General features: G+C 42.7%; 3 protein-coding genes across 6 annotated transcripts; all 3 read left to right on the forward strand.

Moving 5' to 3' along the window:
* Positions 1-192: 192 nt before the first annotated feature.
* On the forward strand, positions 193-10,562 carry LOC106587141 (adhesion G-protein coupled receptor G5). Its single transcript, XM_045708638.2, has 15 exons — positions 193-477; positions 867-969; positions 1,063-1,198; positions 2,165-3,440; positions 3,635-3,737; positions 3,878-4,019; positions 4,581-4,706; positions 4,844-4,963; positions 5,064-5,109; positions 5,235-5,329; positions 5,501-5,616; positions 5,782-6,050; positions 6,242-6,344; positions 6,560-6,840; positions 9,010-10,562. Exons 4-15 carry the CDS (start codon positions 3,311-3,313, stop codon positions 9,105-9,107), a joined length of 1,629 nt encoding a protein of 542 aa, XP_045564594.2. The 5' UTR covers positions 193-477; positions 867-969; positions 1,063-1,198; positions 2,165-3,310; the 3' UTR covers positions 9,108-10,562.
* Positions 9,637-16,830, forward strand: LOC106587142 (adhesion G-protein coupled receptor G2). 4 transcript variants are annotated; one of them, XM_045708634.2, is made up of 14 exons: positions 9,637-9,802; positions 10,218-10,286; positions 10,968-11,189; positions 11,370-11,544; positions 11,631-11,781; positions 12,679-12,801; positions 12,965-13,084; positions 14,000-14,039; positions 14,221-14,336; positions 14,434-14,552; positions 14,768-15,036; positions 15,157-15,262; positions 15,500-15,789; positions 16,015-16,830. In XM_045708634.2, exons 2-14 carry the CDS (start codon positions 10,223-10,225, stop codon positions 16,158-16,160), a joined length of 1,941 nt encoding a protein of 646 aa, XP_045564590.1. In that variant the 5' UTR covers positions 9,637-9,802; positions 10,218-10,222; the 3' UTR covers positions 16,161-16,830. The 4 variants fall into 4 exon arrangements, with proteins under 4 accessions (XP_045564590.1, XP_045564588.1, XP_045564589.1 ...); XM_045708632.2 differs by lacking the exon at positions 9,637-9,802 and having other exon boundaries at positions 10,154-10,286; XM_045708633.2 differs by lacking the exon at positions 9,637-9,802 and having other exon boundaries at positions 10,154-10,286; positions 12,739-12,801.
* A 961-nt stretch (positions 16,831-17,791) lies between these two features.
* On the forward strand, positions 17,792-22,782 carry LOC106586999 (adhesion G-protein coupled receptor G1). Its single transcript, XM_014174784.2, has 12 exons — positions 17,792-17,950; positions 18,421-18,484; positions 18,860-18,950; positions 19,143-19,277; positions 19,536-19,664; positions 19,809-19,863; positions 20,081-20,172; positions 20,691-20,809; positions 21,059-21,339; positions 21,445-21,544; positions 21,649-21,929; positions 22,051-22,782. Exons 1-12 carry the CDS (start codon positions 17,890-17,892, stop codon positions 22,155-22,157), a joined length of 1,515 nt encoding a protein of 504 aa, XP_014030259.1. The 5' UTR covers positions 17,792-17,889; the 3' UTR covers positions 22,158-22,782.
* The last annotated feature ends 5,106 nt before the right edge of the window (positions 22,783-27,888 follow it).

Consider the following 27,888-nt stretch of genomic DNA (forward strand, 5'->3'; position numbering starts at 1 on the left):
CCAGCTCACAAAGCACGCATAGTGACTTTAATCGTAATATGTCAGTCATTTACGGAACTGCTTTGTGTAACAGGCTTAAAACTGACAGAATAAACGTGCAATAAACGTGCAAATGAGCCCAGAGAAACGGAAAACGGTTGAAGGTTAAATAACGGCTCCAAGTTTGTTGACAATTATTTACAGAACCCGACAAAGAAGTTGAAGTCGGCTGCAGCTGTCCAACACTCGCGCAAATCTAGCACGGGTGTCCCCGAAGCCTGTTTTGAATCGCGGAGCCTCTTGTGATTATTTAATATGATGGTTCTCTTCCCGTTAAAATCCAGATTTTTCTTCCAGTTTTCCTGGACTCTGTCCACTCTGTTCTGTTCCTCTCCCGGGTTTATGGAGCGGGGCAACTCGAAGCTGGACTGGCTGCTTCATCAGTGACTCTGTACCTTGTGCGTCGCCGTCAAAGTCGTTCCTCCAGCTATCAAATCAGTAAGGAGAGCGGATGTAGCCCCCCCACCCCATTAGCGGATGTAGCCCCCCACCCCTTTGGATGCTATCGAGCTCGTCTAGGCTACGAATTAGTATTTGGATGGCATTTACGTTTTCAGAGGTTTCACAAAACATTCTATTAATATGGTTATTGGCTGAATTCATTCTGCTTCATAGTTGGAAATAACAAATAGACTAGCCCTGAATATGATTATATTGTAGGTCTACTGCCTGGTAGCTCTAGAACTTCAATTCACCTCCCTAGGCTAATTGCCATTGACAGAAAGATCTTGGTGAACGAGATAACACCTTAGTAGGCCTACTTGATGATTTGTTTTTGTCCCTCTCTCATTAACTATCTTATTTATTGATAGTCTATCCCTCAATAGAATGCCTCAGGAAGGGACTAGCAGCAGCGGGGCAGAGCACTCATGGTTGTCAACAACAAGCCAGTAGCAGAGGAAATGTGTGCCAACGGCTGGGAAGAGACAGGTGAGTGTATAGCAGCCCTCTCATTAGTTCTGTCACATTCAGCCAACTCCTTTGTCTAACCTATGTCCTGTCCTGACACCTGCCTAATGGCAGCTGGGGACAGACATATCTGTAGGGTCAATGGAGCAGTCCCCTCCAAAGGAAGGGGATACATACCTCAGTAAGCAGCCTAATACCTCCTCTCCATGAGTAACGGTGCTTTCCAACAAAGGAGGCACAATCTGATCAGGTGAACAGCTTTTGCATTTTGTTATCAAGTGAGATCAAAGGGGGGGGGGGGGGGGGGATTTTGAATCCCTGTACTATCAATCACTTGTCAGCTTCTTATGTGTCTATCATCTGTTCAACAGCCTCTGGCTGGTTATATCCCTAACCTGTCTAATAACAGGAAGTTCACCTTTATTGGATATTACCTCAGCCTCACCACAGAGCACACAGGCAAAGTGTCATCACATTTGAAACACGGGATGTAGCTCACTGGCGTTACCACACATCCCCGCATTTTAGAATTACAGGACATTAGCTGTAAAACGGCAACATTTTTCTCTCTGCCCCATGGCAATATGTGTAGAATCGTAGGAAGCAGATCGAGGACCTGTATGTCTTTGGTTTGCATATGCACCACCACCACCTAAGAATGTGGCCTCCTGTTCCATTTTTTTATTTTGTATTTATTTTTTTATTTCACCTTTATTTAACCAGGTAGGCCCAGTTGAGAACAAGTTCTCATTTACAACTGCGACCATGTGTCCAGCCAGCCGCTAAACAGGCTGATTGATAAAGCGGTGTCCAGAGATGGACTAAGTGACAAAACAAAGATGTGGCTGAAATATATTTAGAATGAATGGGCACAGCTTTGCCCTGGGTATGTATGACTACTGGGTAGGACTAGGACCTGTGTTTCTGTCACTGACAGGGCCCGTATTAATCAAGCCTCTCAGAATAGGAGTGCTGATAGAGGTTCAGCTTAGCCTTTTAGATCGTCATTCATTTGATTATAATGGACAGAGACCACCTGATGCTAGATCAGCACTCCTACTCTGAGACACTTGGTAAATGCGGGCCATGTAACTCTACCTTGAAACGGCTTCAGTTGAGAGAGATTTGCTTATCTCTGGGCGCCCTCTACTGACATTGATTTTAGTCAGATGTTATGTATATCTTTTTTTTTTTTTTTAAATCTGTTTTCTGTCAGATGTAACCTGTGCCATTGGAAGGTAGTATCCATGAGTGATGGCTCGGCATCATCGGCGTTGGCTGTCTTGTGTCACAGGTAAACATGTTATTCATTGGAGAGGTTTTTGCCGGTTGGTTAGCAGTGTAAAATGAAGACTCTGCGGTTGTGATGGTGTTGATGGCGATGATCAAATTCATCGTCATAGAATGATTTATTTTCGTCCGCTCCTAAAGTGAGCATTCACACTTACAATTCAGCCAAACGCCTTTTGCAATGACCAATGCGAGCCAGAACGCATTACAGGATTTTGTATTGAGCCTCGATAAAGTGAAAGGGCAGGGGAAAGGGTATTTTTCTTGGAAAACATCATATCTCTCCAGTGGTTTAGTCCTCTAATCACTCTAACTAATTTCCCCTTTGTTTAAGTTTGTTTGGCATTTCCCGTGCCTCGTAGACAACATGACAGTGATGACACGATGTCAATGCACAGGTAACTGTACAGCAAGGGTATAAGTTGAAACAACAGAGTCAAACTGTGAAATACAGTATCTGTCATATACTGCATGTACATCCTCTGTAATTCTATTTGCACACACATTACTTCCTTAGAATGCATATAACCGCTCTGACCTCCTCTGCACCTCTTTGAGTTCTGTCGTTAGGACCCAAGTTCTGTTCTAATAATATTTAAAGAAAATTTACCCTGAACCTTGACTTCCCAGGTTGATAGGTAAGTTCTACTTTGACTTTGAGACATATTGTTATTACTACATCCAAATATGTATTTCTACAATAATCGTAATTGTATTAATTGTAATCAATTTCAGCATATCCAACCAGTATTCAGTGGTGACAGACACGTGAGTGGATGGGTTCTTTGCAAAATTATAGCAACATTTCCTCTTTACTAGGTCACAAGAAATATGCGTAGGCAATGAGATTGAATTTGGTTTTATTAAAATGAGTGTTTCTGATGTTGAAGGTCAACAAACATGTTGTGACTGAGCATTTACACTGGATTATAGGTCCTTAAAACACTGGCTACTCTATTGGCGCAATACAGAGACAGTGTGAAGTTGAGTTCGAATATTTGGGGATTGCAACACCTGGACGATTGATTCAACGATTATGTGATATCAGATAAATAGAATAATGGAGTAAGGGATGTCTTTCCACCTCGTGTTTGACTTTTACCCAATTAGGATGAAGTCCAGGTTGTTTGACCTCATAGTTCTGCTCACAGGTCTCTCTATGAACGAAGGAAACAAATATTCGTGCTCCAACTACACTGAAGGTAGATTAAAACAAATATGAGTTGACCTTCTGACTTAAAAAGTGAAATTGTTATGAACTTGATTATTATCTTACTGATATTCTGTTGCCTAGTTTTATCACTTTGATTTCCTGAGTTTGCGTCAAGTGTACATTTGATTTTAAACAACTAGAAGGACTCAGGTGTTTCACGAATCATATTGTTTGTTTGTACAGTTCTATCTGGCGTTCCGTCTGTAGTCGATGTGGATGGTGCAAGATGCTGGATGGAAGTTGTCAATGAGCAGCTTAAGACGGAGAACTTCAGCAATATCGTTAAGTATGCATCGAATCATTTTTGCGAGATAATATAGATGATATATCACATACATTTCATACACTCCAGATGTGGTATTGACATTTGTACGTTTGCCAAACCTCAAGGAATATGTATTATGTTTGTCCGTGCTTTCCTTACAGATCTGTGGAGAAACTAGAACGGGTTCTTGAAAACACAGCTTTGAATGAGACAACTTCAATTATTGTTGAGAGGCTTGTGGCCCACATATTCAGGGCCGAGGTCAACTTTACCGGGCTTAATATATCTGCCAGCCAAGATAGGGTAAGATGACAGTGACCTACGATGAAATGTTTGAGGAAGTTTACACACAGTCTTCTGTAAACCACGTACAGTTTGGCATTTATTGGGAATGGCATGAATCTTGTCCTGGAGGCAGCTCTGCAGAGTGGTCACTATTTATTTGCCCTAGCCACAAACTCATAACATCTTATTTTAAACCTAACCCTAATCTTAACCCTAACCTTAACCATACTGCTAACCTTATGCCTAACCCTAACCTTAATTTAAGCCAAACATTTTTTTGTTTGTTATTATGAAACATTTTACGATACAGCCAATTTTGATTTTGCGGCTGGCCCAACCCTTGGAAACTGCTCAGCACCGCCTCCAGGACAAGATTCATCCCAATAAACGTCAAACCTGCATCACATGCAAATAGATCATTTGAATGGAAATGCAAATAGAATATTTGAGGTATGACATTTGGGGTGGGAGGGTGATTTGAGATGGGGATGACATCATGACATAATTTTACAGCAAGTAGTGAACTCTGTGCATGATCATTATCCTTGTGTCATTATCCCTGATTGTACTGTTACCTAGGTAACATCAGACAGTGACTATGTGGCCAACATTACCGTCAAGGTCCACCTGCCCAAAGAGCTCTTGAAAACCAACGAGAACAATACCATTGTCTTCTGCATGATTACCTCACCTGAAAAATATGGGGTAGGTGTGTGTGTGTGTGTGTGTGTGTGTGTGTGTGTGTGGTGCGTGCATGCATGCATGCGTGTGTGTTCGTGTGTGGGTTTTTAGTACCTTGTTTAATTCTTTCAGTTTAGCCATATTTTGAAATGTTCCTCTAGCCATTGGGGATTCTTGATGGCCGAATAGTAGGTCTGTCTGTAAGCAAGAAGACAGTGTTGGGTCTGCAGGACAAGGTCAACTTCTCCATGCCTCTACAGCGCCCCACATTGGAAAGTCAAGTGAGTGCAATATCAACTCTCGGCTACCTGCACAAGTTCTATGACTATGATAATGGCAAGAATATAAACTTAGATGCCTCATTTCTGTTGTTGTACGTAGGCTGACAAACAACCATCTTGTCAATTCTTCAATTTTTCAACCAGAGGTAAGTGCCAATATGAAATGTTATAATACTGATTATAATACTTTTATGAAACTTTTAATACCCTTAAGGTATCAATCAATGTGATATCGCATTACTGTGTTTTCTCTGTACAAATGAATGTTTAGAGTTCTACCAGGATGGCTGCACCACAGAGTGGAAGAGAGACGAGGGCCGTGTGATTTGCTCATGTGACCACCTCACATACTTTGCTGTGCTGATGGTAGACTACTTTACAACTACCACAGTGCTTCCTTCGTTTCCTTATCACAGCATAAGCACACATTTTAAAAACGATTTACAGTCAAATGGAAGAGAATAAAAACAAAGTCAGTAAAGTATACCCATCTACAAAAATACACTTTAGGATTTAGCTTTATTTTCCTGCGTTTAGGTGTCTCCCTCCATCTCTGAAAGCGACCAGGAGATCTTAAGCTACATCACTCTGATTGGCTGCAGTCTGTCTCTGTTCTTCCTGGTGGTCACAATCGTTCTGTACGCCACTCAAAGGTATGTCACTCTCTGGGCATCATGGTCAGCTCCTCACAGGAACCGCTGGTTTGTCATAAGTTTGACATCATCAGAAAGTGACATCAAGATGTACAGATTAAATTAACATTTTATAGCAACTGACCTTGTTTTCACCATACGCTTTCTCTCTATTCCATTGTTCAGAGGTACAGGCACAGACATCTCCCTGAAGGTGCATATCAACCTGTCTGTGGCCCTGATCCTCCTCAACCTGCACTTCCTGCCCAGCCAGCAGGTAGCAGCATTATCCTCCTCTGGGCCATGTATCTATGTTGCTGTCCTTCTGCATTACTCTCTACTGGCCACCTTCACATGGACAGCAATCGAAGGCTTCCACCTTTACCTGTTGCTGGTCCGTGTCTTCAACATCTATGTCAGGAGATACCTGCTCAAACTGAGCCTGGTAGGATGGGGTGAGATTGCACTTTACAACCTGAAACTGGTCGTATGACTGTAAACAGTAAGCAAAACAAAAACAAAACAAAATGGATATTTTAAAAGAGGCATGGGTGATGGGCCAACCTTCTGTCTGTCCTCTGTGAGTTTTGTTGATCCGAGCGGGCATACAGTATAATAGATAGCCTAATGTCTCATTTTGTTTCAGGATTCCCTGCTGTCATTGTCATCGTGATTGCTATCATTGACAAAGACACATACAGCCGTGTGACTCTTCATCCGACTAAGACCAATGGCACAGCTGTGGAGATGTAAGACTGTTGTACCTCTTAAATGACTGACCCTTGTGGCTGCTATGTTTAAACCCCAAAACCTCTTGTCACATTTTATTATTAGAGTCTGTATTGAAATATGAGGACCCCCCATAGAGGTTAAGAGGTTTCTCTCTCTCTCTCTCTCTCTGTCTATCTGTCCATCTAACTCTCTCTATCTCTCTTCCTACCCCTTCTCTAACTCGCCTAACTAGGTGTTACCTCTCTAATGATGTGATGAAGCTGGTGACCACGGTGGGTCTGTTTGGCCTGGTGTTTGTGTTTAACCTCGCTATGTTGGTTGTGACTATGAGGCGCCTCAAGTCTCTGCGCACTGAGCAGACGTCAAGGGAGAAGGGTAGGGCCAGGAGGGACACCTGCACTGTGCTGGGCATCACCTGTCTGCTGGGCATCACCTGGGGCATCATCTTCTTCTCCTTCGGCCAGCTTACCACACCTGGCCTCTACCTTTTCTGTGTCCTCAACTCTCTACAAGGTAAGAGTCTATCACGGCTATCGTCGTCGTCAGACGATATGGCGAAATCATCGTCGGAAAAGGAGGACCAATATGCAGCAGAATTGAGATTGTTCATCTTGAACATTTATTAACTCAGAAATGAACATACAAAAATAACAAAACGAACTCACGATGTACAGACAGTCTTCTCAGGCTCACATACGCTAGACAAGAAACAATCTCCCACAAATGACAAACACAAATACACCCTAATATATGGGACTCTCAATCAAAGGCAAATAGACCACACCTGCCTTCAATTGAGAGTCCCAACCCCAATTAACCAAACATAGAAACACACTCACTAGACTACACATAGAAATACATAAACATAGACCATAAACCAAAAACCCGGAAATACTAAATCAAACGCCCTACTACCAAAACACCACCCCGAACTACATAAACCAAATACCCTCTGCCACGTCCTGACCAAACTACAATGACAATTAACCCTTATACTGGCCAGGACGTGACAGAGTCATTATCATGACTCTCATTTATGGACGCAGGTCAAACTGACTGTGTTTATTATTTAGTAGTAACCTAATGGTACTTCATTTTTTATACAAAAAGTAACTTTACTGCCATCGTGTGTATGCAATCAGTGTGCTATGTAGTTGAAGGGTTAACCATAATGTTGTTTCCAATCCTTGTCTTTGGAACATTAATGTCATAACAACTGTGCAGTAATGCAAGAATGACCAATACATCAACATACAGGATAATCTCCTCAATTTATTTAATCTTTATTTAACTAGGCAAGTCAGTTAAGAACAAATTCTTATTTACAATGACGGCCTACACCGGCCAAACCCGGACTACACTGGGCCAATTGTGCACCGGCCTATGGTACTCCCAATCACAGTCGGTTGTGATACAGCCTGGATTCGAACCAGGGTGTCTAGCACTGAGATGCAATGCCTTAGACCGCTGCGCCACTCGGGAGCCTATCTTCACATTGACTTTCTCTATGCATTTTTTTGCACTCTGTGGAGACTTTATTTTTATTTATTTATTTGACTGAAACAATACACATCGATTAACATTTCTGTAAATGTGCCAAATTTAGCCGGCTAGCTTTTATCTGTAGTCCCTGGGCAGATAGATAAAATCATTTAGCATCACAACATTCCACATATTTCTTATTTATTTCAAATCCAGTCCCTAGATGTGTCTTAAAGAGCGACTGCCTTTAAAAAGCAATGAATCCCTTTGAAAACAGTGGCATCGATATGAGCCAAAAACATTTATTCTAGTCTCAAAATTGCCTACGAAGTTGTAAATAGGATAATTTTGGTCATAAAGTCAGTCTCATCTAAAACTGAGCTTGGAACATCTGTGCGTCACAACGGGTAAATGAAGGTTGAGTTTTGATTTAATGATGTCCTTTTGCCCACTAACATGGAGTGAACAGCTGCGGTGATTGCTCGATCCAGTAGCATAGACAGTGAGACAGACCTGCCCGGCAGCTCTGACATGTTTTTACTTGAGAAATACTGCACCAAACACCTTAGTTAGATATAAAATTGTGCAACTAAAACATCCTCTGCAAAAGCGTCAAAATTAATTACAGATTTCTTGAGTTAACCCTAGATTCATTCTGGGGATTTTGAGGAAGTGAAATAGGCTTCCGCATCAACAGTGTCTCATGGTGGACAAACATCATTAACCAAATGTGGGATCAGTCAGGAAACACCTCCAAGACTGAAATCTAGTTTTTTGAATGAGCAACAGAAAAACACATGCGCAAATCGGCGTGTTCAGTGGCTCTTTAAAATAATAGGAGTAAGAAGTAAAAAATAATAGCAATAAAAAAAGTAAAATAGGCCTAATTGTGAAAAATAAAAATCACATCGTATAAAATACTAGCATAAAATACAAACAACCAAATTGTACAAACAGCAACAAAAAAGGTTCATACCCTACTGGTCCAGGGTATGAACTTTTTCTGTGAACTCACCAACACTAGCAACACATTTTAAACCTTCTGGAAGTTGTTTCCAGTGCTGAACAGCTTTTTACAGAAAATGCCAACTTTGAATAAGTATTGACATTTGGAATATATTGTGTGGGTTGTGAGAGGTTGACTGAATACTGTAATGAATTTCTGTCTCGAAGGGTAATATGTCTCATCTTCTTTTGTAGGTTTTTTCATCTTCCTCTGGTTTTGGGTGTTCAAACGGAAGACTGAGGACAGGCAACCTGGCAGTGACACTCACAGTACCAATACCGGATCTGCCTGAGGACAAAAGTCTGTTGTCAACCAATCCAGCACTGTTGTTATCAATGTTCATTTCAAACTTTATTGAGATTTTTTTCTTTTGAGAATACACCAGGTTCCTCTAAACTGTAGACCTTCGAAAATGTCTACAAACCACCCACTTGTTTTATACCAATACAATAACATGTCATATTGCTCTTTTTTTCTTTTTGCGATTGTTTAGTTATGGAATGAAGGAAGGTGTTTTCAGAACTCTTTTCATATGTGGTTTGTTCAATTATAAATCATGTGAGCCAACAGGATCTGATGTAATGTGGTGAGATCATATCCCTCACTAGTTGATTAACCTGCAACAGTAGATGAATAAGATTGACCTAAGCAGAGAACTGTAGCCTATTCATTGACGCTCCGCTCGAGCAAGCTGAAGTTCAGACTAGATTTGCATAAAACAAATGCAATGCCACCAGGTTCCTCTAAAGGTAACATAAAGATATTAAAATGTTGCAGTTATAAAATTTGACTATGAGCAGTCATGAAGAAAAAACAGCTCCAAATATTAGAATGGATGTTTGTTAAAGGCACAGTTGGAAATACAAATTGGATGGGAGTTTACTGTGTTCAATGATGTAATTATCTCTACAAAGCAGACAGTGGTTTCACAGATCATTTGCTCACCCCACAAGGACGTCAAATGTGAGTGAAATCAACTCCTAGCATGTAAGTAAGTGTATGTGTTTGTGTGTGAGGAATATGATTCAATCCTATTTTGCCATTGTAAAGTTCAGCTATTGTGTTGATAATGTTGTGCCATTATCTTACCTGAGTGATGGCAGAATGATATGTCTGGGAATAAGCAGACATTACAGTGTTGGTCATCAGAAAGCATGGCTAGGTTTTGTTAGTGCTGAAGCATTGTTGAAAACGAACAGAATGTGTTAGGCATACGTTGCGGTATTGAGCAGTGTTAGCCTAGGTGTCAAGCTGAAATGAAATTCTCAGGCTGTATAGTGTACTTTACTGAGTTTAATGTTGAATGAGTGGTAAGGGCTATGACAGAATGTTGAAAATATGGATTGCTTTGTAATGTATTTTTTTGTCATTCATATATTGCACTGTTCTACCCTTAAAACAGCCACAATGTTTCCTCTGCATCTACTTCTACTTATATCTGGAACACTGGCTATGAATTGCTCAAATTCAGGTACTAGCACACCTCGACTAACTGGTGCTCCCCGCACACTGACTCTGTACCGGTACCCCCTGTATATAGCCTCGCTATTGTCATTTTACTGCTGCCCTTTACATATTTGTTACTTTTATTTCTTATTCTTATTTTTTTGTAGGTATTTTTTTTGTAGGTATTTTAAAATGTTTTACTGCATTTTTGGTTAGGGCTTGTAAGTAAGCATTTCACTGTAAGGTCTTACACCTGTTGTATTCGGCGCATGTGACAAATACAATTTGATTTGACTAATGAGCTCAAACTGTGTTTCATTTTAATGCACTGTGGGACCAAATCAGTGGAGGCTGCTGTGGGGAGGACAGCTCATATTAATGGGTGGAACAGAGCAAAGGGAATGGCACCAAACACATGGAAACCATGTGTTTGACGTATTTGCTACCATTCCATTCATTCCGCTCCAGCCATTACCACGAGGGCTTCTTCCCCAATTGATATGGAGGACTTAAGTACACTTGATTTGGGTTGATATTGGTACAATTGGCACATTATTTTATGCTGTTGTAATAATTAGGCAAAAAGCTGTAAATAACCCCATTCATGGTTGTCGTAACACATAAATTGAATTGTGGGGTATCAACCAAATAATAATAACTTTATGCATGTTAGAGATGTTTATCTATTGCTATTTCATTTCCGTAGATGATACCTTTTATTTAGACACCACAACCGGGGAGATTTCAATGAAAAACATTCTGATCACCATCATTGATAAAGCTGAGGAAAATCTGAAATGCGTTTGGGTCATTGAAAGCTATATTGAGTGCACCCCAATGAATGTGACCTCGATTAACCTCACTGACTGTCAGACGGTGCCGATTTCTGTAGTCGAGAACTCAACCAACAAGTTGATCTTCAACATGTGTGAGCAAATAAACCTATCTTTCTTTTGTCTATTCGTAATCTCGAAAATTCTGAATGAAACGTGAAACTGTAATTCCTCTGTGATGTCAGAGGTGTTATATATTCATAACAAAATGACACTAATAACCCCTACTGAACTGTAACACTAGTACAAGGGCTCTTTTACTTTTGGTCCCTCAGCTTCATCCACGTGTGAGGTCACCAAGTGTACTGGGCCACCAGTCACTGCCCTGATGAGAGAGATACAAGACCATCCCAGTGAGGGTCCAAAGGATCTTAAAAGGGTCCTGAACATGCGAAATATGTGTGCAGACCTGTTTAAAAACAATCGGACCATGAGGATGATGTTTATTGGGTAAGTAACCAGCCAACCTGTTTCCATTGACTTCTGACAGAGACGTAACTTTGATTACCTGCCCTGTCTCTGTGCTGTATTTGCAGCGTTGAACGGTACCTGGTACACAAGATGGTGAACGTCTCAATCACTGGAGAGCCTGTGTACTACCACCTCAGTGATCTGGCTCTGATTGTGTTCAACCTGACCAACCTAACCAGTGCTGATGACAAGATGGTGAAAATAAAAGCACCAGAGGTAGGGCTGTGTCACAAGTATCTTCGTCTTCTGACGATAATGCGAAATCGTCATCAGAAAAGGTAGACCAATACGCAGCAGGTGTGCAGTTGTTCATTTTGAACATTTAATGAAATCAACACGAATACAAAAACAACAAACAAGAAAACGAACGATAAACTGACAGTCTGCAAAGCATAGGCTCAACACAGAACAATCACCCACCAATCACACACACAAACACACCCTCATATATGGGACTCTCAATCAAAGGCAGATAGACAACACCTGCCTTCAACTGAGAGTCCCAACCCCAATTAACCAAACATAGAAACACACACACCAGACTAACCATAGAATACAAACACATAGACCATCAACCAAAAACCCGGAAATACTAAATCAAACACCCTTTACACAAACACACCACCCCGAACCACATAAAACAAATACCCTCTGCCACGTCCTGACCAAACTACAAAAACAATTAACCTTATACTGGCCAGGACGTGACAGGCTGCTGTTATCTGGGTTTGTGTTTGGGCATCAATCTCAACGTCAACAGTGAAGAGGCGACTCCGGGATGCTGGCCTTCTAGGCAGAGTTGCAAAGAAAAAGCCATATCTCTGTCCAGTGTCTGTGTTCTTTTTCCCATCTTAATCTTTTCTTTTTATTGGCCAGTCTGAGATATGGCTTTTCTTTGCAACTCTGCCTAGAAGGCCAGTTTTTCTTTAAAAAACAAGGACATTTCTAAGTGACCCCAAACTTTTGAACGGTAGTGTATGTCCTGAGTAAATATGTGGTCTGTGTCTATTTTATGTACATATTGTAGTACTCTGACTGCAGAAGGGGACCCTCTAATGATAATGAGTATAGTGTGTCAGCTAGGTATTTTCCTTTCTCGCTGAAATCATTTAGCTTCTCTCTGAGCACAATTCTTACATTCCGGAAACATGGATCCCTATTGATGCACTCCAGAACATCCCAGAGGAAAAGAGGACTGTGGGCGTGGTCACCTATAAATCACCCAATCAGTTCTTGGTACGACTTCTTATATTGTGCATCTATTCTATAATTAAATTCAATCATTCTTCCAATTCAATAAATGAAAATAAATCAAACATTTTGTGATTTGATGGACTGGGCTTTCATGAAATCGCAACCATCATAATCCTCCATGTCATTATCACCCTGTTCTATCCAGTTTAAAGAGGAACTCGTGAGAACCATGGTCATACGGATAGAGGTGGGCGGCGGCAGACAACTAGAGAACTTGACCACCCCACTGAAGATGAAGTTCAAATTGCTTGACCCTATTATACCAGTAAATTGTAAATTGTCGTCATAAGATTTAGGATGTTCCTGTAATTGCGACATACAAATGTTTTGGGACAGTGACACATTCTTGGTTGTTTTGGCTTTGTACTCCAGGACTATGAGTACAGAGCCAATGACTATGAGGTTAAAGTGCAGACTGTCAGCCTTCGTTTTCGGGTATTTTCATCCATATCGGGTGTACTGTTTAGAAATTACAGCCCTTTTTGTATATAGTCTCTCCATTTTAGGGGACCAAAGGTATTGGGATTCATTCATTTATATGTGTATTAAAGTAGTCAAAATATTTGGTCCCATTTTCCTAGCACGCAATTATTACATCAAGCTTGTGAATCTACAAACTTGTTGGATGCATTTCTTGTTTGTTTTGGTTGTGTTTCAGATTACTTTGTGCCCAATAGAAATGAATGGTAAATAATGTATTGTTTCATTCTGGAGTCACTTTTATTGTAAATAAAAAATATAATATGTTCCTACCTAAACACTTTAACACATTAATGTGGATGCTACCATGATTATGGATAATCCTGAATGAATCGTGAATAATGTTGAGTGAGAAAGTTACAGACGCACAAGTATCATTCCCCCCACAAGAATGCTAACCTCCCCTGTTATTGTAATGGTGAGAGTTTAGCATGTCTTGGGGGTATGATATTTGTGCATCAGTAACTTTCTCACTCGTCCTTATTATTGTTATAAACGGTTCACCCGATATGGATGAAAATTCCCTCAAATGAAAGCGGACAGTCTGCATTTGAACCTCATAGTCATCACATCCAAAATGCTGGAGTATAGAGCCAAAACAACAAAAAATGTGTTACTGTCCCAATAATTTTGTAGCTCACTTTAGTTCACAGTTGATTATTTTAATGCATTACCGTATCGGCGTTTTTTTTCTCTACAGGTGAATTACAGCCTGTCATGTCAATATTTCAATGAATATGGTGGGTTTATTTCTGTTACAGTATGTAGGCCTACAGTAACTGTGTTTACTGAAAACTACAGTCCATTGCATACCACAGTCCTTTGCATAACATTTTGTTGTTGCCTCATATGGCAATATAAGCTGTACACATACTGACTGCATTTGAGAATGACTAAAAAAGGGTACTCTCTTCCAAACAGGGAACATAAGCCTCCCAGACACTGTCTTTTGGAAAACAGATGGATGTGTTACTAAGATCAACGACAGCGTGGTGGAGTGTATCTGTAGCCACGCTACGCCGTTTGCCGTGCTGCTGGTGAGCAATTTATATCCATCAATTCATCTACATCATCCTATCATAAATTGTCACCTGGTGATAGTCATCGTGCCTTATCCGTTCTTATCCCCTCCAGATCGCCGACCTATCTATTGACAGTGCACACTGGCAGGTCTTGTCTTACATCAGCTACATTGGCTGTGGCTTGTCTGCCTTCTTCACCGCCGTATCCTTCCTCACCTACGTCATTACCACGTATGTGACCCCACCTCGCCAAAATGCCGCCTGCCCACTTTTCCCTCCTTTCTCCATTTTTGAATTGTATCTCTTCCTCTGTATGTTTCATCCCCTGTCTATTTCAGCATGGCCCGTGTAGTCATCCCTGCGTCTGTATAGATGACTGCACCCGTACTAGTCATCTATCCGCGCTGTTTTATCAGTTGTCTGATACGGTTGTACCCTTACTTAAGGAACTCCAGGGTGGACAACGCCAACAGCATCCACGTGTCACTGAGCGGGGCTCTGTTCCTGCTCAACACCTCTTTCCTGCTCAACGAGTGGGGGGCCAGTCTGGGCATCAGGGGCGTGTGTATCTTCATTGCGGTGGCCATTCACTACAGCCTCCTCAGCTGTTTCACCTGGATGGCCATTGAAGCTGTCCACCTGTATCTCCTCCTGGTCAAGGTGTTCAACACTTACTACCGACACTATATGGCCAAGCTGTCTGCCATTGGTTGGGGTAAGTGAATCAGTTATAAACATGCTCATTCAGGTGAGAGATACAGTGGGACAAGAGTTTGCGGACATGGAACCGTGGTCGGACATGTGAATGCACTCATCCTGTGTGTGCACTGTTCAGGAGTCCCTGGTATCATCGTGGGAGTTTCATTGGCAGTCAAGGATATCAAACCATTATATGGACCTACAGAAATGACTATGGCAGACACTAACCAGACAAACACAATGTGAGTAAATGTTACCGTTCTCTTTTTGAATGTTCACATTTTATCAGTACAATTTCAGGGGTGGCCCAACGTACAGCGTGTTTATGTTCCTAATGAACGTGCTGTGTGGAGATCAATAAGTGAATGTTGAGGACAAGGTGAATATGATTATGTGTTTGGTAAAGACCAGATGCAGTTTGTCCAATAGAATCACAGTTTGATCACTGCATTTTAACCAACGCTCTCTCCCCACCCCAGCTGCTGGATCATGGACATCCCCTTCTTCTACAGTATGAACCTGGCCTACTTCACCATCATCTTTGTCCTTAACTCTGGCATTCTGTTAACGGTGACCACCCGGATCTGCCAGCTGCAGCGCTATGGCAGTAAGGGTAAGCCTGGGAAGGCAAGCCTGGCCTGGAAGGACATCGGCACCGTCCTGGGTCTGACCTGCCTGCTGGGCATCACCTGGGGCCTGGCCTTCCTCAGCTACGGCTATGTCAACCTTCCCATCCTCTACCTGTTCAGCATTTTCAACTCCCTCCAAGGTGACCCAGGGAACATCACGAAAGACAGGGACAGAAAGAGATAGTAAAGCTGATGTAGAGGGGTGGAAGGGAAGAGAGTGGAGATCAAATAAGATTATGTACAAAGGGAAAGGAGTGACAGGTAGAGGAAATGTGGCCCTTTGATCTTGAATAGTTTGAAAGCACCTATTATTGAGCACCTATGTGGGTGGAGTCTGATGATCTGTCTGTGTTTCTCTCTCTAAGGATTCTTTATATTCCTATGGATCTGTGGCACTGCCAGGAAAGACAGGGAGCGGGTGGCGAATACCAAGAGCACATCAGCAGCTCTGAACACCTCTACAGCCAAACCCAAGGAGGAGATGTTCCCTGGCAACAACCGCTACCAGTAAACAATGTCTGTCCATAATGGAGATCACCCATATCTTCTTAGATGGCAAGGGAGTTTTGGCTTTGTGCCTAATGGCATATGCATTGTCTCTTTCTTTCTCTTTCAAATTGAGTTATCGTTTCTACACCGGTTGTGTTGATGTATTGTCACGGATCCCTCTGGAACTTTCATTGCGCACACCTGGCCCCTATTCCCACTGATTGTATTTGTATATAGGTGCCCTTTATTCACCATGGTAGGGACGATTATTGTTATAATGTCCGTTGGTGCGTGTGAGCACCTGTGCTGTGTGTTTTGGGCTTTCGTGCTCTTGTGGATTGTGCAGATGATTACGGGTCTCGTCCCGTGTGTTAATCATTGTGTGTGTGTGTTATTTATTTGAGGTACTCCTCGCTCTTTTGTTTGGGTTTCAACCCTGTGTCTTTGTTAGGTGTTTGTTTGGTCTTCGTCCCCATGCCTTTACACGGCACGCCGTAATTTGGGGCTGAATAAAAAAAAACGATTACGCATTCCTGCGCCTGTCTCCCGAATCCATTTATACCAACGTGACATGCATTTTCTTCTGTATCATTCCAATGTATTTATTGGGAAAGTGCTTTGAGGGAATCATTTTACTTGAAGTGTACGTTGTTTATGATTATCAACCTTCATTAAATATCCGATCTCAAGTTGCTGAACTGACTGTTGCATAATTAGTCAGATACAAACCAAAGGATTTAGTTTCCTGCATACTATGAGTTTTCTCTATGGTTGCTGTGGTAAAGCAGAATGAAATTAGATTTTCAAGTGTACTGATAGGGCATACATATTTAAAAATATATATATACTGTCAATATTCTATTTCAAATTAGTTACTATACTGTGTTACACAAAGAAAGTCCATGTATCATCAAAGTGAGTTTGTGAGATCTTGTTGGCGTAGTGCAACAAGACGTAAACTGTGACCTAGGTTTTTCACAATTTTTGGGATAAAGCCCACATATTCTCAACACATTGAGACAAAGCACTCTGATGTGATAAACGTTTTCACACAGCCTCATCATTATTCGTTTCACAATCTATCACTTAATTTTCTAACTCAACTCTGGAAAGTGTGTTGCAATCTGGTAATGTCTACGTTTGAACTAATATCACTTCTGCAGAAAGTGTCTCACTGGGAGCAATAGGTTCTCAAATGCACTCATGATTGACCATTTCTTTATGATTGTGAAACAGAGACATCCTCTTTTCTAGCAATTGTCTGGTGAGTGGCAGAATGAGTCTTAGAGATGCAGAGAAATGTCACAATATAGGAATTTTTTTTGATGATTCTCACTGAAATGTTTTGATTATATTGATTTATCTAACATTAACTCCCCCCCCCTCCCCCAAAAAAGGACTACAAAGGACATAAGCTTTCAAGCTTTATTGTGTCATTCTTGATGATTTTTCTTAAATTGTATGTGGAGGCGTCTTAAGACCAGTATGTTTTTTATTTCTATTGTCTAATAAATTGAATCAATCACTAATATAAGTATTGTATTCATTACATGCTGTGTTTACAACAGCCTACTTGTATTCACCCAGTTTTGTAATGCCATAACCTACAGTATACATGCAAATATGTCCAACCCCCTCTCTAATTATAGTAATGATATGAAACCAGGAAACAACAACACACGAGCAAAGATCAACTAACAAGACAGACCATTAACCCATCAGCGGTCACAGACTGAAAGAGGGAGAGAGTGATGAAGACCAGTTATTTCATTCTCATATTTATATGCATCCCTGCAACCCTGCGTACCAATGGTAAGCTCCTGTTTGTTTCTATGTGTCGAGCAAGTGTTAAAATGGATGGCACGTGTGGATGAATATTGGTCGAGGTTATGTAAACATTTTTGAACAAACAGTGAAAAGGGGTGGACCAGTTAATTGTATATCTGGGGTGGCCAACCCTGGCCTGGAGAGCTGTCATTTTCAAATAAGATACCTAATCAAGGTCTGTTAAAAAATATACACGATTAGTTCAACCAGGTGTGTCTCGACAGGGCTGAAAAAAGCTTGCAATCACTGCGGCTCTCGAGGACCAGGGTTTGCCACCCCTGATTGACGTGGTCCCCACTGAGTTTTTGTCACCATCATTGGCTTTAGTGTCTACAGTAGTTTTTCATCTGGTTGTTTTGAATGTGTTTGTCTTGAGGTGAAGCGTTGGTACCTTGTATGGATTTTTGTCATTTTCAGAGTGATATAATGGCTAACCTTGTCAATAACGTTCCCAGACAATCTTCCAAACTGTAAAGATGCTCTTCGAGATTGTCTTCGCCAAGAAGTGGTATGGACCAGGTACTCCAATAAAATTATTTATGCCCTATTGTAATGGGATTTTAACGTGCCATGGATATTACAAAATAGCCAGTACATGTTTATCCTTTTAACTACACAGTTAAACATCTAGCTAGTCCATATGGGAATGTCCATTAAGTTGACATTTTAGCGCTCTCATCCAGAGCAACTTATAGTAGTGAGTGGATAGATATTTGTACTTTTACATACTTTTCCCTGTGGGAAACAAACCCACAATCCCGACATTGCAAGCACCATGCACTACCAACTGAGCTATATGGGATTCGATAACCATTTGATATCCATTCATTACATTGATTAGGTTGAATATAAGAAACGGGTCAAATCATGTAAGATGATTTGTGTTTTTGGTAGGTGTTTTGAGGATAGAATTACAATATGCATTCCAAAGGCCAGAAAGCCCATACCAAACTTCTACAGATGGTCTGTCAACTCATCCAATAAGGTGAGATCATGAATTCATTGCTGTTGATCTCACAACCTTCTGGTTCAGTCATATATACCGGGGTGCAGCAACAAAGACTTCAGACACAGCCTAATCTCTTGTTTTTTTTTTTACTATTGCATATTGCAATTTTTGGTATTTCCGATGGATATGTTGCACTTAAAACTGTAATGTCCATTAATTCCACCATAGGCAGAAGAGAGCACGGATTCTGGACACAGAGTGCACATTCCTGCGCATGCCCTCCAGAGAAGCAAGAGGAACGACTCTAATAGCACTGACTATGTGCACATTACAATGGCTGTACTCAACAGCTCTCTATTCAAGGTTGGTAACTGACTCAAACAGTAGGCGATTCTTAGTTTTAGCTGAAACCAACCAATGGTAATGGACAAAATATTATCACTGCTGCCATATCCGGTATACAATTTATCACTACAGTAAAACAATTAATATATTATTTAGGATCATGAAGTCATTTATTGAGGAAGGATTTTACGGAAGTGAAAGGCACATAAGACCTCTCTGAATGACATTTGCTCTTCTGCTGCTGCTTTCTGTTGCACTTCCCTCCAATGTTAACAGCTTGGTCCAGTTCGAGGCTCTAGATCAGGGGAAGTCCTGGGGCAATCTGTGCTGGCTGTGAGGGTGGGGGACCACAGTGTGAGGGACCTTGACCAGCCTGTCAGAATCACCTTCAGAAACACAAATGTGGTGGGTGAATGGAGTCCACTTGAACTTTAGACACTTACTGGAAGAATAAGACTGTGACTGTGCACCTACTGTATCTCTGAGACAAATATTAGTTTAGTCTATACTTCAATGAACAGTGTGTGTTTTACATTGCCTTTGTTTCAGACTGAGAGAGGGACTTGTGTTTTCTGGAAGGACTCAGAAAATAAGAATGGCGAAGGTGGGGGCTAGGGCTTGACTCATCTTTTAATGGTTGAACAACTGCTGTTATTTTCCTGTGTGTGTGGGCATTTGTGTGTGTGTGTGTGTGTGTGTGTGTGTGTGTGTGTGTGTGTGTGTGTGTGTGTGTGTGTGTGTGTGTGTGTGTGTGTGTGTGTGTGTGTGTGTGTGTGTGTGTGTGTGTGTGTGTGTGACATTTGTGACTTTTCTGTCTGCAGGGGACTGGAGCTCAGGGGGTTGTAATACCACCCTCATTCACGGAGAGTTTGTGTGCAGCTGTAACCATCTCAGCTTCTTTGCAGTGCTTGTGGTAAATATGTGCTACAGTAATTATATAGGTCATTACTTTAGTTATTTGAATAGCTCTATACAAATCATAACTGTGTAATACATGCAAAGACTGATATAGAAGTCTTCAAAACACTCATTTTAAAGGGATAGTGGTTTCCTTACTCTGTAAGCAGTCCATCGACAAGGTATGACAGAAATCCATGTTTTGGTTTGTTTACCTGGCCATTGTTTCCAAATGCAAATGTTTTGGCACAAATCCAATGCAAGGCAACGATACAGATATTAGCATATTTTGAGCTTCATGTCCAAATCATCTACAAGTAACTTAATTGCGCTACGGAATCAATTGTAGATACTTTGGATAATTTGGACATGAAGTGCAAAAAATGCTAATAGGTACCATTAACTTGCATTGGATTTGTACCACCAATGCTAAAACGTTAACTATCACTTTAATAATTACATTCTTTTTTTTTGTATGGTAAGTCCTAGCTGGTAACATACTCTTGATTCCTTATCGTATTTTCTCACTGACAGAACTCAAAGTTGTCGGTAGACCCTGTGAATGCCGCCAACCTCGGCTACATCTCCTACATTGGTTCATTATTCTCTGTGGTTTTCACAACAGTAACCCTTGTCATGTACACTTGTCTTAGGTAAGTATTCTCTCTTCATTGAAAATAAACAGAGTAGTTAACAATGCAGCTACACAATAGTACACATTCACAAATGTATGTGTCAAAAATATTGAGCGATACAATTCAAAGTAGAGGTAAGCAAGAGACTTCACTTCAGCCCTTTAATCTGTACACAGACAAAGGCCTGATCACAGAAATAGAGCATACATGGTATACATTATATAAACATCTCTGTGGGCCTGAGCCTCTTGTTTTCTGTCCCCAAAGGAAGGGGCGTTTTGAACAGTCAATATCAATTCATGTGCAGCTGACAGGAGCGCTCCTGTTTCTGCACCTCTCCTACCTCTTGAGCGAGTGGTGGGTGTGGCATGAGGCCGATGGGGCTGAGGGACGTGTCTGTCTGACCTTTGGGTTGATGCTGCACTGGGCTCTCCTGTCCACCTTCACCTGGTTGGCCATTGAAGGCTTCCATCTCTACATGCTGTTAGTCCGCGTCTTCAACATCTATGTCAGGAAATACCTGCTCAAACTGAGCCTGGTTGGATGGGGTGAGATCACAAGTTCCACTCATAAGTCTTTTTTTCCCTCCTTCGACAGTTGAGCGATATTCTACACCATAAAATGTATAGTCTAAATGCGGTCCTTGATTCCAGGCATACCCACTGCAACTGTGATGGCCTGTCGTTTCTCAGGAGTCTACGGCATACATAGCTTCCACATGATGGGGGCCAACAATGGCTCATCAACAGACATGTGAGGTTCAATTCACAGTATTTTGTCATAGGAAGCTAATATTTAAATATATATGTAGCCATGAAAACAAGCAAACGTTCAAATGGACTCTTGTCTAACTGCAGATGTTGGATAAGCAGCGCTACAGACAGCCATGGAGTGGTGGTCAGCTACGTCACCGTGAGTGGATACCTGGGCCTGGTCTTCCTCTTCAACACAGCCATTCTAGGTGTGGTGGTGGTGAAGCTGTGGGGGCAGAGAGGGAAGGGTAGGATGTGGAAGGACTGGGCCACGGTCCTGGGGCTCAGCTGTGTGCTAGGAGTACCATGGGGGTTGGCATTCTGCACCTACGGCCCCCTTTCTCTCCCTGGATTGTACCTCTTCAGTATATTCAACTGCTTCCAGGGTCAGTATCCTATCACACACAACGTCTCTAAGGAAAGATATATGATTGACTGCTTTAAATCTGAGTGATCGCTGAGTGATTTTGTTGCTTTTCAATCCCTCCAATATTATTCCTACAACAGGTGTCTTCTTGTTCCTGTGGTTTCTTGCCCTTTCACGTAAGGGCCGCCCAGAGCACTCCTCTGTGAAAGACTCTTCCAGTCAAAAGATGGAGACAAACTTCAACTGATACTGTGGGACTTGCAACACATTCCAGGATACCTTTTAATAGTGTTTGCGGACCAAGTCCTGAGTATTAAACAGGGGGGAAAGTATAATTAATTTCTTCCCGGTACGGACCTCTTATACCGAAAATAAATGTTTGGGCCTAAAGATAGAATTGCATATAGAATCCCTATCAATTCAATAGCATTTCTTTGGGCCTAGTGGTAAAGATTTGACATGTAACTTTTAAAATGTATGACCTTTTATTATGGCATAAACATAACCAGTCATGATTTTTTCATCAGATTGTCAAACAAGGGCTCCTTTACTATGCTATCCGCGCACGTTTATCCACTCACAACATATTTCCAGCCCCCAAACAATGGTGAATGGAAAGAGACAGCTGTTACACAAAAACACCAAAAAAGTGTCATGACATTTGGCGTTTGTAATTAGGCCAGAATATATGCGTCCACTGCTGTCTGCGTGTGTCTCGGTGTCGGCCACTCATCTCTGCCGTGGCATAATTTCAGTGTTTTTACATTACATTTTGGAGTATACCACCTGTTTCCATGTTTCATTTGCAAAATGTTCATGCCTCTGACAAGCGGTAATAATAAAAAGTGGTGTAATAGCCTACAGTTTTTTTACATTTTGATTTCAATTATTGTGATATTTTACCGGTACAGTAAACCCTCACTATTTATTTTGTGGGGACACAGTGCCAGACCGTACCAACTTACTTTCACCCCTGGTGTAAACATGACATTTATGATACTATGACACATAAAGTGTGACGCATGGAGCAAATAGCCATTAGCACACAGCCTGGATAAAATGGTGTTTGGTGTTGTGGTGTTAATCAGATAATTTAATGCTTTCTTATTTCATTTACATTTTAGTCATTTTGCAGACGCTCTTATCCAGAGCGACTTACAGTAGTGAATACATACATTTCATTTTCATTTCATGCATTTTTTTGTTGTTGTACTGGCCCACCGTGGGAATCGAACCCACAACCCTGGCGTTGCGCACACCATGCTGGCGTTGCAAACACCATGCTCTACCAACTGAGCCACACAATGCTATCTGACCTATGATTCAGCCTTTTCCACAACGTTTTAACGATATATAATAGAATGTCACTTTGAACTTTAACATAATGTAATTTATTGGAAACAGCAGACAAAGGGCTGTGAGACAAAGGCTTAAGGGGCGGCAGGTAGACGAAGGGGCGGCAGGTAGCCTAGTGGTTAGAGCATTGGTCCAGTAACTGAAAGGTTGCTAGATTGAGTCCCCGAGCTGACAAGGTAAAAATCTGCTGTTCTTCCCCTGAACAAGGCAATTAACCCACTGTTCCTAGGCTGTCATTGTAAATAAGAATTTGTTCTTAACTGACTTGCCTAGTTAAATAAAGGTTAAAATAAAATACAAATATCCTTGACACACGAAAAGGGGATGTATGCGGAGCGTATGGGTCAACAGAAGATGAACAGCAGAGGGGCTACGGACTTCAGAGACGGGGAAAGGACCTATAAAATGGGGGAAAGTTTATGAGACTCCCCCCGGAGGGGCAGGTCCCACGTAGACAGCCATACCCTCTGCCTGAGACGATAGCGGGGAATAGGAGTCCGGTGGTGGTCTGTTTGCTGACAATACCTGGAAGCGCTCTTGAGAGAGGTGGATGAACATCTGGGCCGAGGGTATGTTGACCTCATCTTCTTGCTCAGGGAAGAGCTGGGGCTGATAACCCATGGAGCACTCGAAAGGCGAGAGCCCAGTGGCTGAGCAGGGAAGAGTGTTCACGGGCATACTCCACCCACACGAGTTGCCGACTCCAGGTGGTGGGGTTGGAAGAGACGAGGCACCGAAGAGTAGTCTCCAGGTCCTGATTGGCACGCTCTGACTGGCCTTTGGACTGGGAGTGGTTGAAGGAGGCCAGCCGGAGCTTGCCGCAGAGTCTTATTCTGAGCACATACCGTGCATGCAGCGACAAATGCTGAGACGTAAGGGAGGATGGTCTCAGGGATGGTCTCAGAGTCCGAAGGTGTAGAAGCGGAACTATACAGACGAGAGAGAGCATCATTCTTCACATTCCTGGACCCTGGGCGGTAGGAGATGGAAAAGTTGAAACTAGTGAATAACAGAGCCCAATGGGCCTGCCTAGAGTTAAGGCGCTGGCGGTGTGGAGATATTCTAAATTCTTATGGTCCGACCACACCAAAAATGGATGTTCTGCCACTTGAAACCAGTGCCTCCACTCTTCCAAAGCCATCTTGACCGCCAGACGTTCCCGATTTGCTACGTCATAGTTTCTCTCAGCGGGATGGGACAGGAAGGCACAGGGATGCAGCTTTTGCTTCTGGGCAGACCGCTGGGACAGGACAGCCCCCACTCCAACGTCAGAAGCGTCGACCTCAACCACAAACTGACGGGACGGGTCCGGATGGATGAGGATGGGGGCTGTAGTAAACCGATGTTTAAGGTCCAAAAACACTCTGTCAACAGCTGAGGACCATGTGAACGGCATCTTGGGAGAAGTCCTGTAGCCCCGAATGAAGCTGCGGTAGAAATGAGCAAATCCCAGGAAACGTTGCAGCTGCACTCTGGATGTGGGTTGGGACAAATCCACTACTACTCTCACACCTTTTCAGGATCCATCTGAACATTCCCTTCGGCAATGATGTATCCCAGAAAAGAGATAGTGGAGTGATGGAATTCACACTTCTCTGCTTTCACAAACAACTGGTTCTCTGGAGGACATGTTCTTGAGCAGAATGGGAGAAAACAAAGACGTTGTCGAGGTAGACAAACACAAACCGATTCAACATGTCACAGAGCACATCGTTGACCGGGGCCTGGAACACTGCGGGAGCGTTGGTGAGTCCAAACAGCATGACCATGTTCTCATAGTGTCCGTTAGCTGTGTTGAAGGCTGTCTTACACTCGTCTCCTTCATGTATCCGAACTAGGTGGTAGGCGTTCCGAAGGTCCAACTTGGAAAAGATGGTTGTCCCCTGGAGAAGTCTGAAAGCCGAGGAGTGGAGTGGTAGAGGGAAATGATTCTTAAGCGTGATGTCATTGAGGCCCCCGGTAGTCAATACATGGACGCAGGGTCTTGGTGCCAGGGAGGAGGTCAATGGTGCAATCATAGGGACAATGCGGAGGAAGGGAGGTGGCGCGAGCCTTGGTGAAAACCTCCAGGAAGTCCTGGTACTCCGTGGGAACGGCAGAGAAATCCGAGGCCCTACCAGAGCCCGCAGGAGGATGTCCCAGGCCAGGCTGTGCCGCCTTAAAGCAATGGGAGTGGCAGAACAGGCTCCAGCCCAGGATAGAACCAGTGGCCCAGTCTATAAGGGGTTGAAAATCCCAAAACAGGAATATGGGGAGATTCAATAAGAAGAAACTGCATGGACTCACTGTGATTGCCTGACACATGCAGGTTAATAGGAACCGTACTGTGAGTGACCCTGCCAATGGAGCGTCCTTCCAGTGCAATGGCGTCCATGGGAACGGAGAGGAGTTGTGTGGAGATACCCAGCTCAGATACCAGAGTAGCGTCCATGAAGCTCTCATCAGCCCCAGAGTCAATGAGCACCCAGAGAGATTAAAACTGGTTACCCCACAGCAGGATGACATGGAAAGGGATATGAGTAATAGGAGTCGAAACCCTCCCAGCATGGCCCACCATAGTACTAGTACCTAACTGATGAGTCTGGTCTTTTACTGGACAGGTGGATTTGTAATGCCCTGTAGCACCACAATACAGGAAACTGTTGGAGTTAAGCCTGCATAATCGTTCCTGAGGCAACAATCGAGCTCTGCCCAGTTGCATAGGCTCTGGAGTAAGCGAGTCGCCCGTTCCCGATGATTCCTGAGGGGACTCGTGTGACTTTGGATCCTCTCGGAAATGTAGGAGTCGGGACTTCCGGGGTTCTTCGAGGGCGAGCAAGCAGCCGTTGATGAACGAGTGGGGCCGAGAACAGACCTCCTCTCCCTCCTGCATTCCCGTAGGCGTCCATCTATCCTCATGGTTAAGGCTATGAGGGACTCGAGGTCCAGGGGTAACTCGGGAAGACGGGGTAGGCTGTACACAATCACCACTGAGCATCCGGGAGGTCTCTGTTGTGGCATGTTGCCTGATAGATAGTCCACGGTATTGCTCCAGTAAGGTTTTGAAACCCTGTTGATGGAGTCCCGCCAGCATATGGAGTCCTTCCATAAGGTTCTGGAGTAGCTCTTCTTGTCTTCCAATGGTGGCTCCATGCATGGAGACAGTGTTGTGGAGCTGGTCCATGTCCGCTGAGTCAGTCATGGCAGTTCGTACTATAACAACACAGGATGAGACTCAGCTGCAGACACGGGAGGCAGATGGTTTGAGTATCTGATATTTATTAAAATACAAGGGGCAGGCAAGAGGCAGGTGGAGGATAGGCAGAAGTCTGTAAACCAGGTCAGAGTCCGAAAGGTACAGGGCGGCAGGCAGGCTCGAGGTCAGGGCAGGCTGAATGGTATGGCAGGCGGGCTTAGTGTCAGGGCAGGCAGAAAAGGTTGGAACCGGGAGGACTAGAAAACAGGAGTACGGAATAACACGCTGGTCGGCTTGACAAGACAAGACAAACTGGCAACAGGCAGACAGAAGACATCGGTATAAATAAACAGGGGATAATGATAACAAATGGGAGACACCTGGTGGGGGGTGGAGACAAGCACAAGACAGGAGAAACAGATCAGGGTGTGACAGACTCGAAAGTATTGATGGCAGGGAGGTGTGTGAGGTGAAGCATAGAGAGGACAGAGACAGCCAGACTTGTACATTGGGCTAAGGAACAGGAGATGGGTTTTGGAGAAATGCCATCGGTGCGTGCTCTGCAAGTAATACATCAAATCAAATCAAAGTAATACAGCAGATGAAGGCGCAGCAAGAGTGTGGGGAATGGATAGATGTGGTTATGGACAGCAAGGAAGAAGGAGAAGAGCTGAGTGTAGTGGAAAGATGTGTGTTGAGGAAGAATTGCGCCAAGTATAAACCATATTCTGCTGTCTCTGCTGGCTCAGATTGAACCTGACAAGAGTGAGAATTAATTACCTGTGGTGGCAGGTGTGGTGAAGACCTCCGAGTCCGAGCCTCGCACCGATGGTCATGCAAAGGATGAATCTGGCCCAGTGGGAGTGACATTTTTGGAGAAAGTGAATCCCTGCCTTTTGACTGATCCATATGTTTTTATTTTTTAATTTTATTTCACCTTTATTTAACCAGGTAGGCCAGTTGAGAACAATTTCTCATTTACAACTGCGGCCTGGCCAAGATAAAGCAAACCAGCGCGACAAAAACAACAACACAGAGTTACACATGGGATAAACAAATGTACAGTCAATAACACAATATAAGTAGTCTCAGGCTGGGTAGAAAAGGAGTTTGGTACTGTTAACCTGTTGAGGACAGACGTTCCGCTAGCGGAACCCCGTTCCGCCTGCGGAACCCCTAGCCAACAGCCAATGGCATCGCACGGCGCGAAATACAAAACCAACTAAAATACCACAATTCAATTTTCTCAAACAATCAACTATTTTACACCATTTTAAAGATAAGACTCTCGTTAATCTAACCACATTGTCCGATTTCAAAAATGTTTTACAGCGAAAGCAAAACATTAGATTATGTTAGGAGAGTACATAGACACAAATAATCACACAGCCATTTTCCAAGCAAGCATATATGTCACATAAACCCAAACCACAGCTAAATGCAGCAC

Source organism: Salmo salar, chromosome 26 (genome assembly GCF_965601325.2).
Source record: "Salmo salar chromosome 26, fSalSal1, whole genome shotgun sequence".
NCBI lineage: Eukaryota > Metazoa > Chordata > Actinopteri > Salmoniformes > Salmonidae > Salmo > Salmo salar.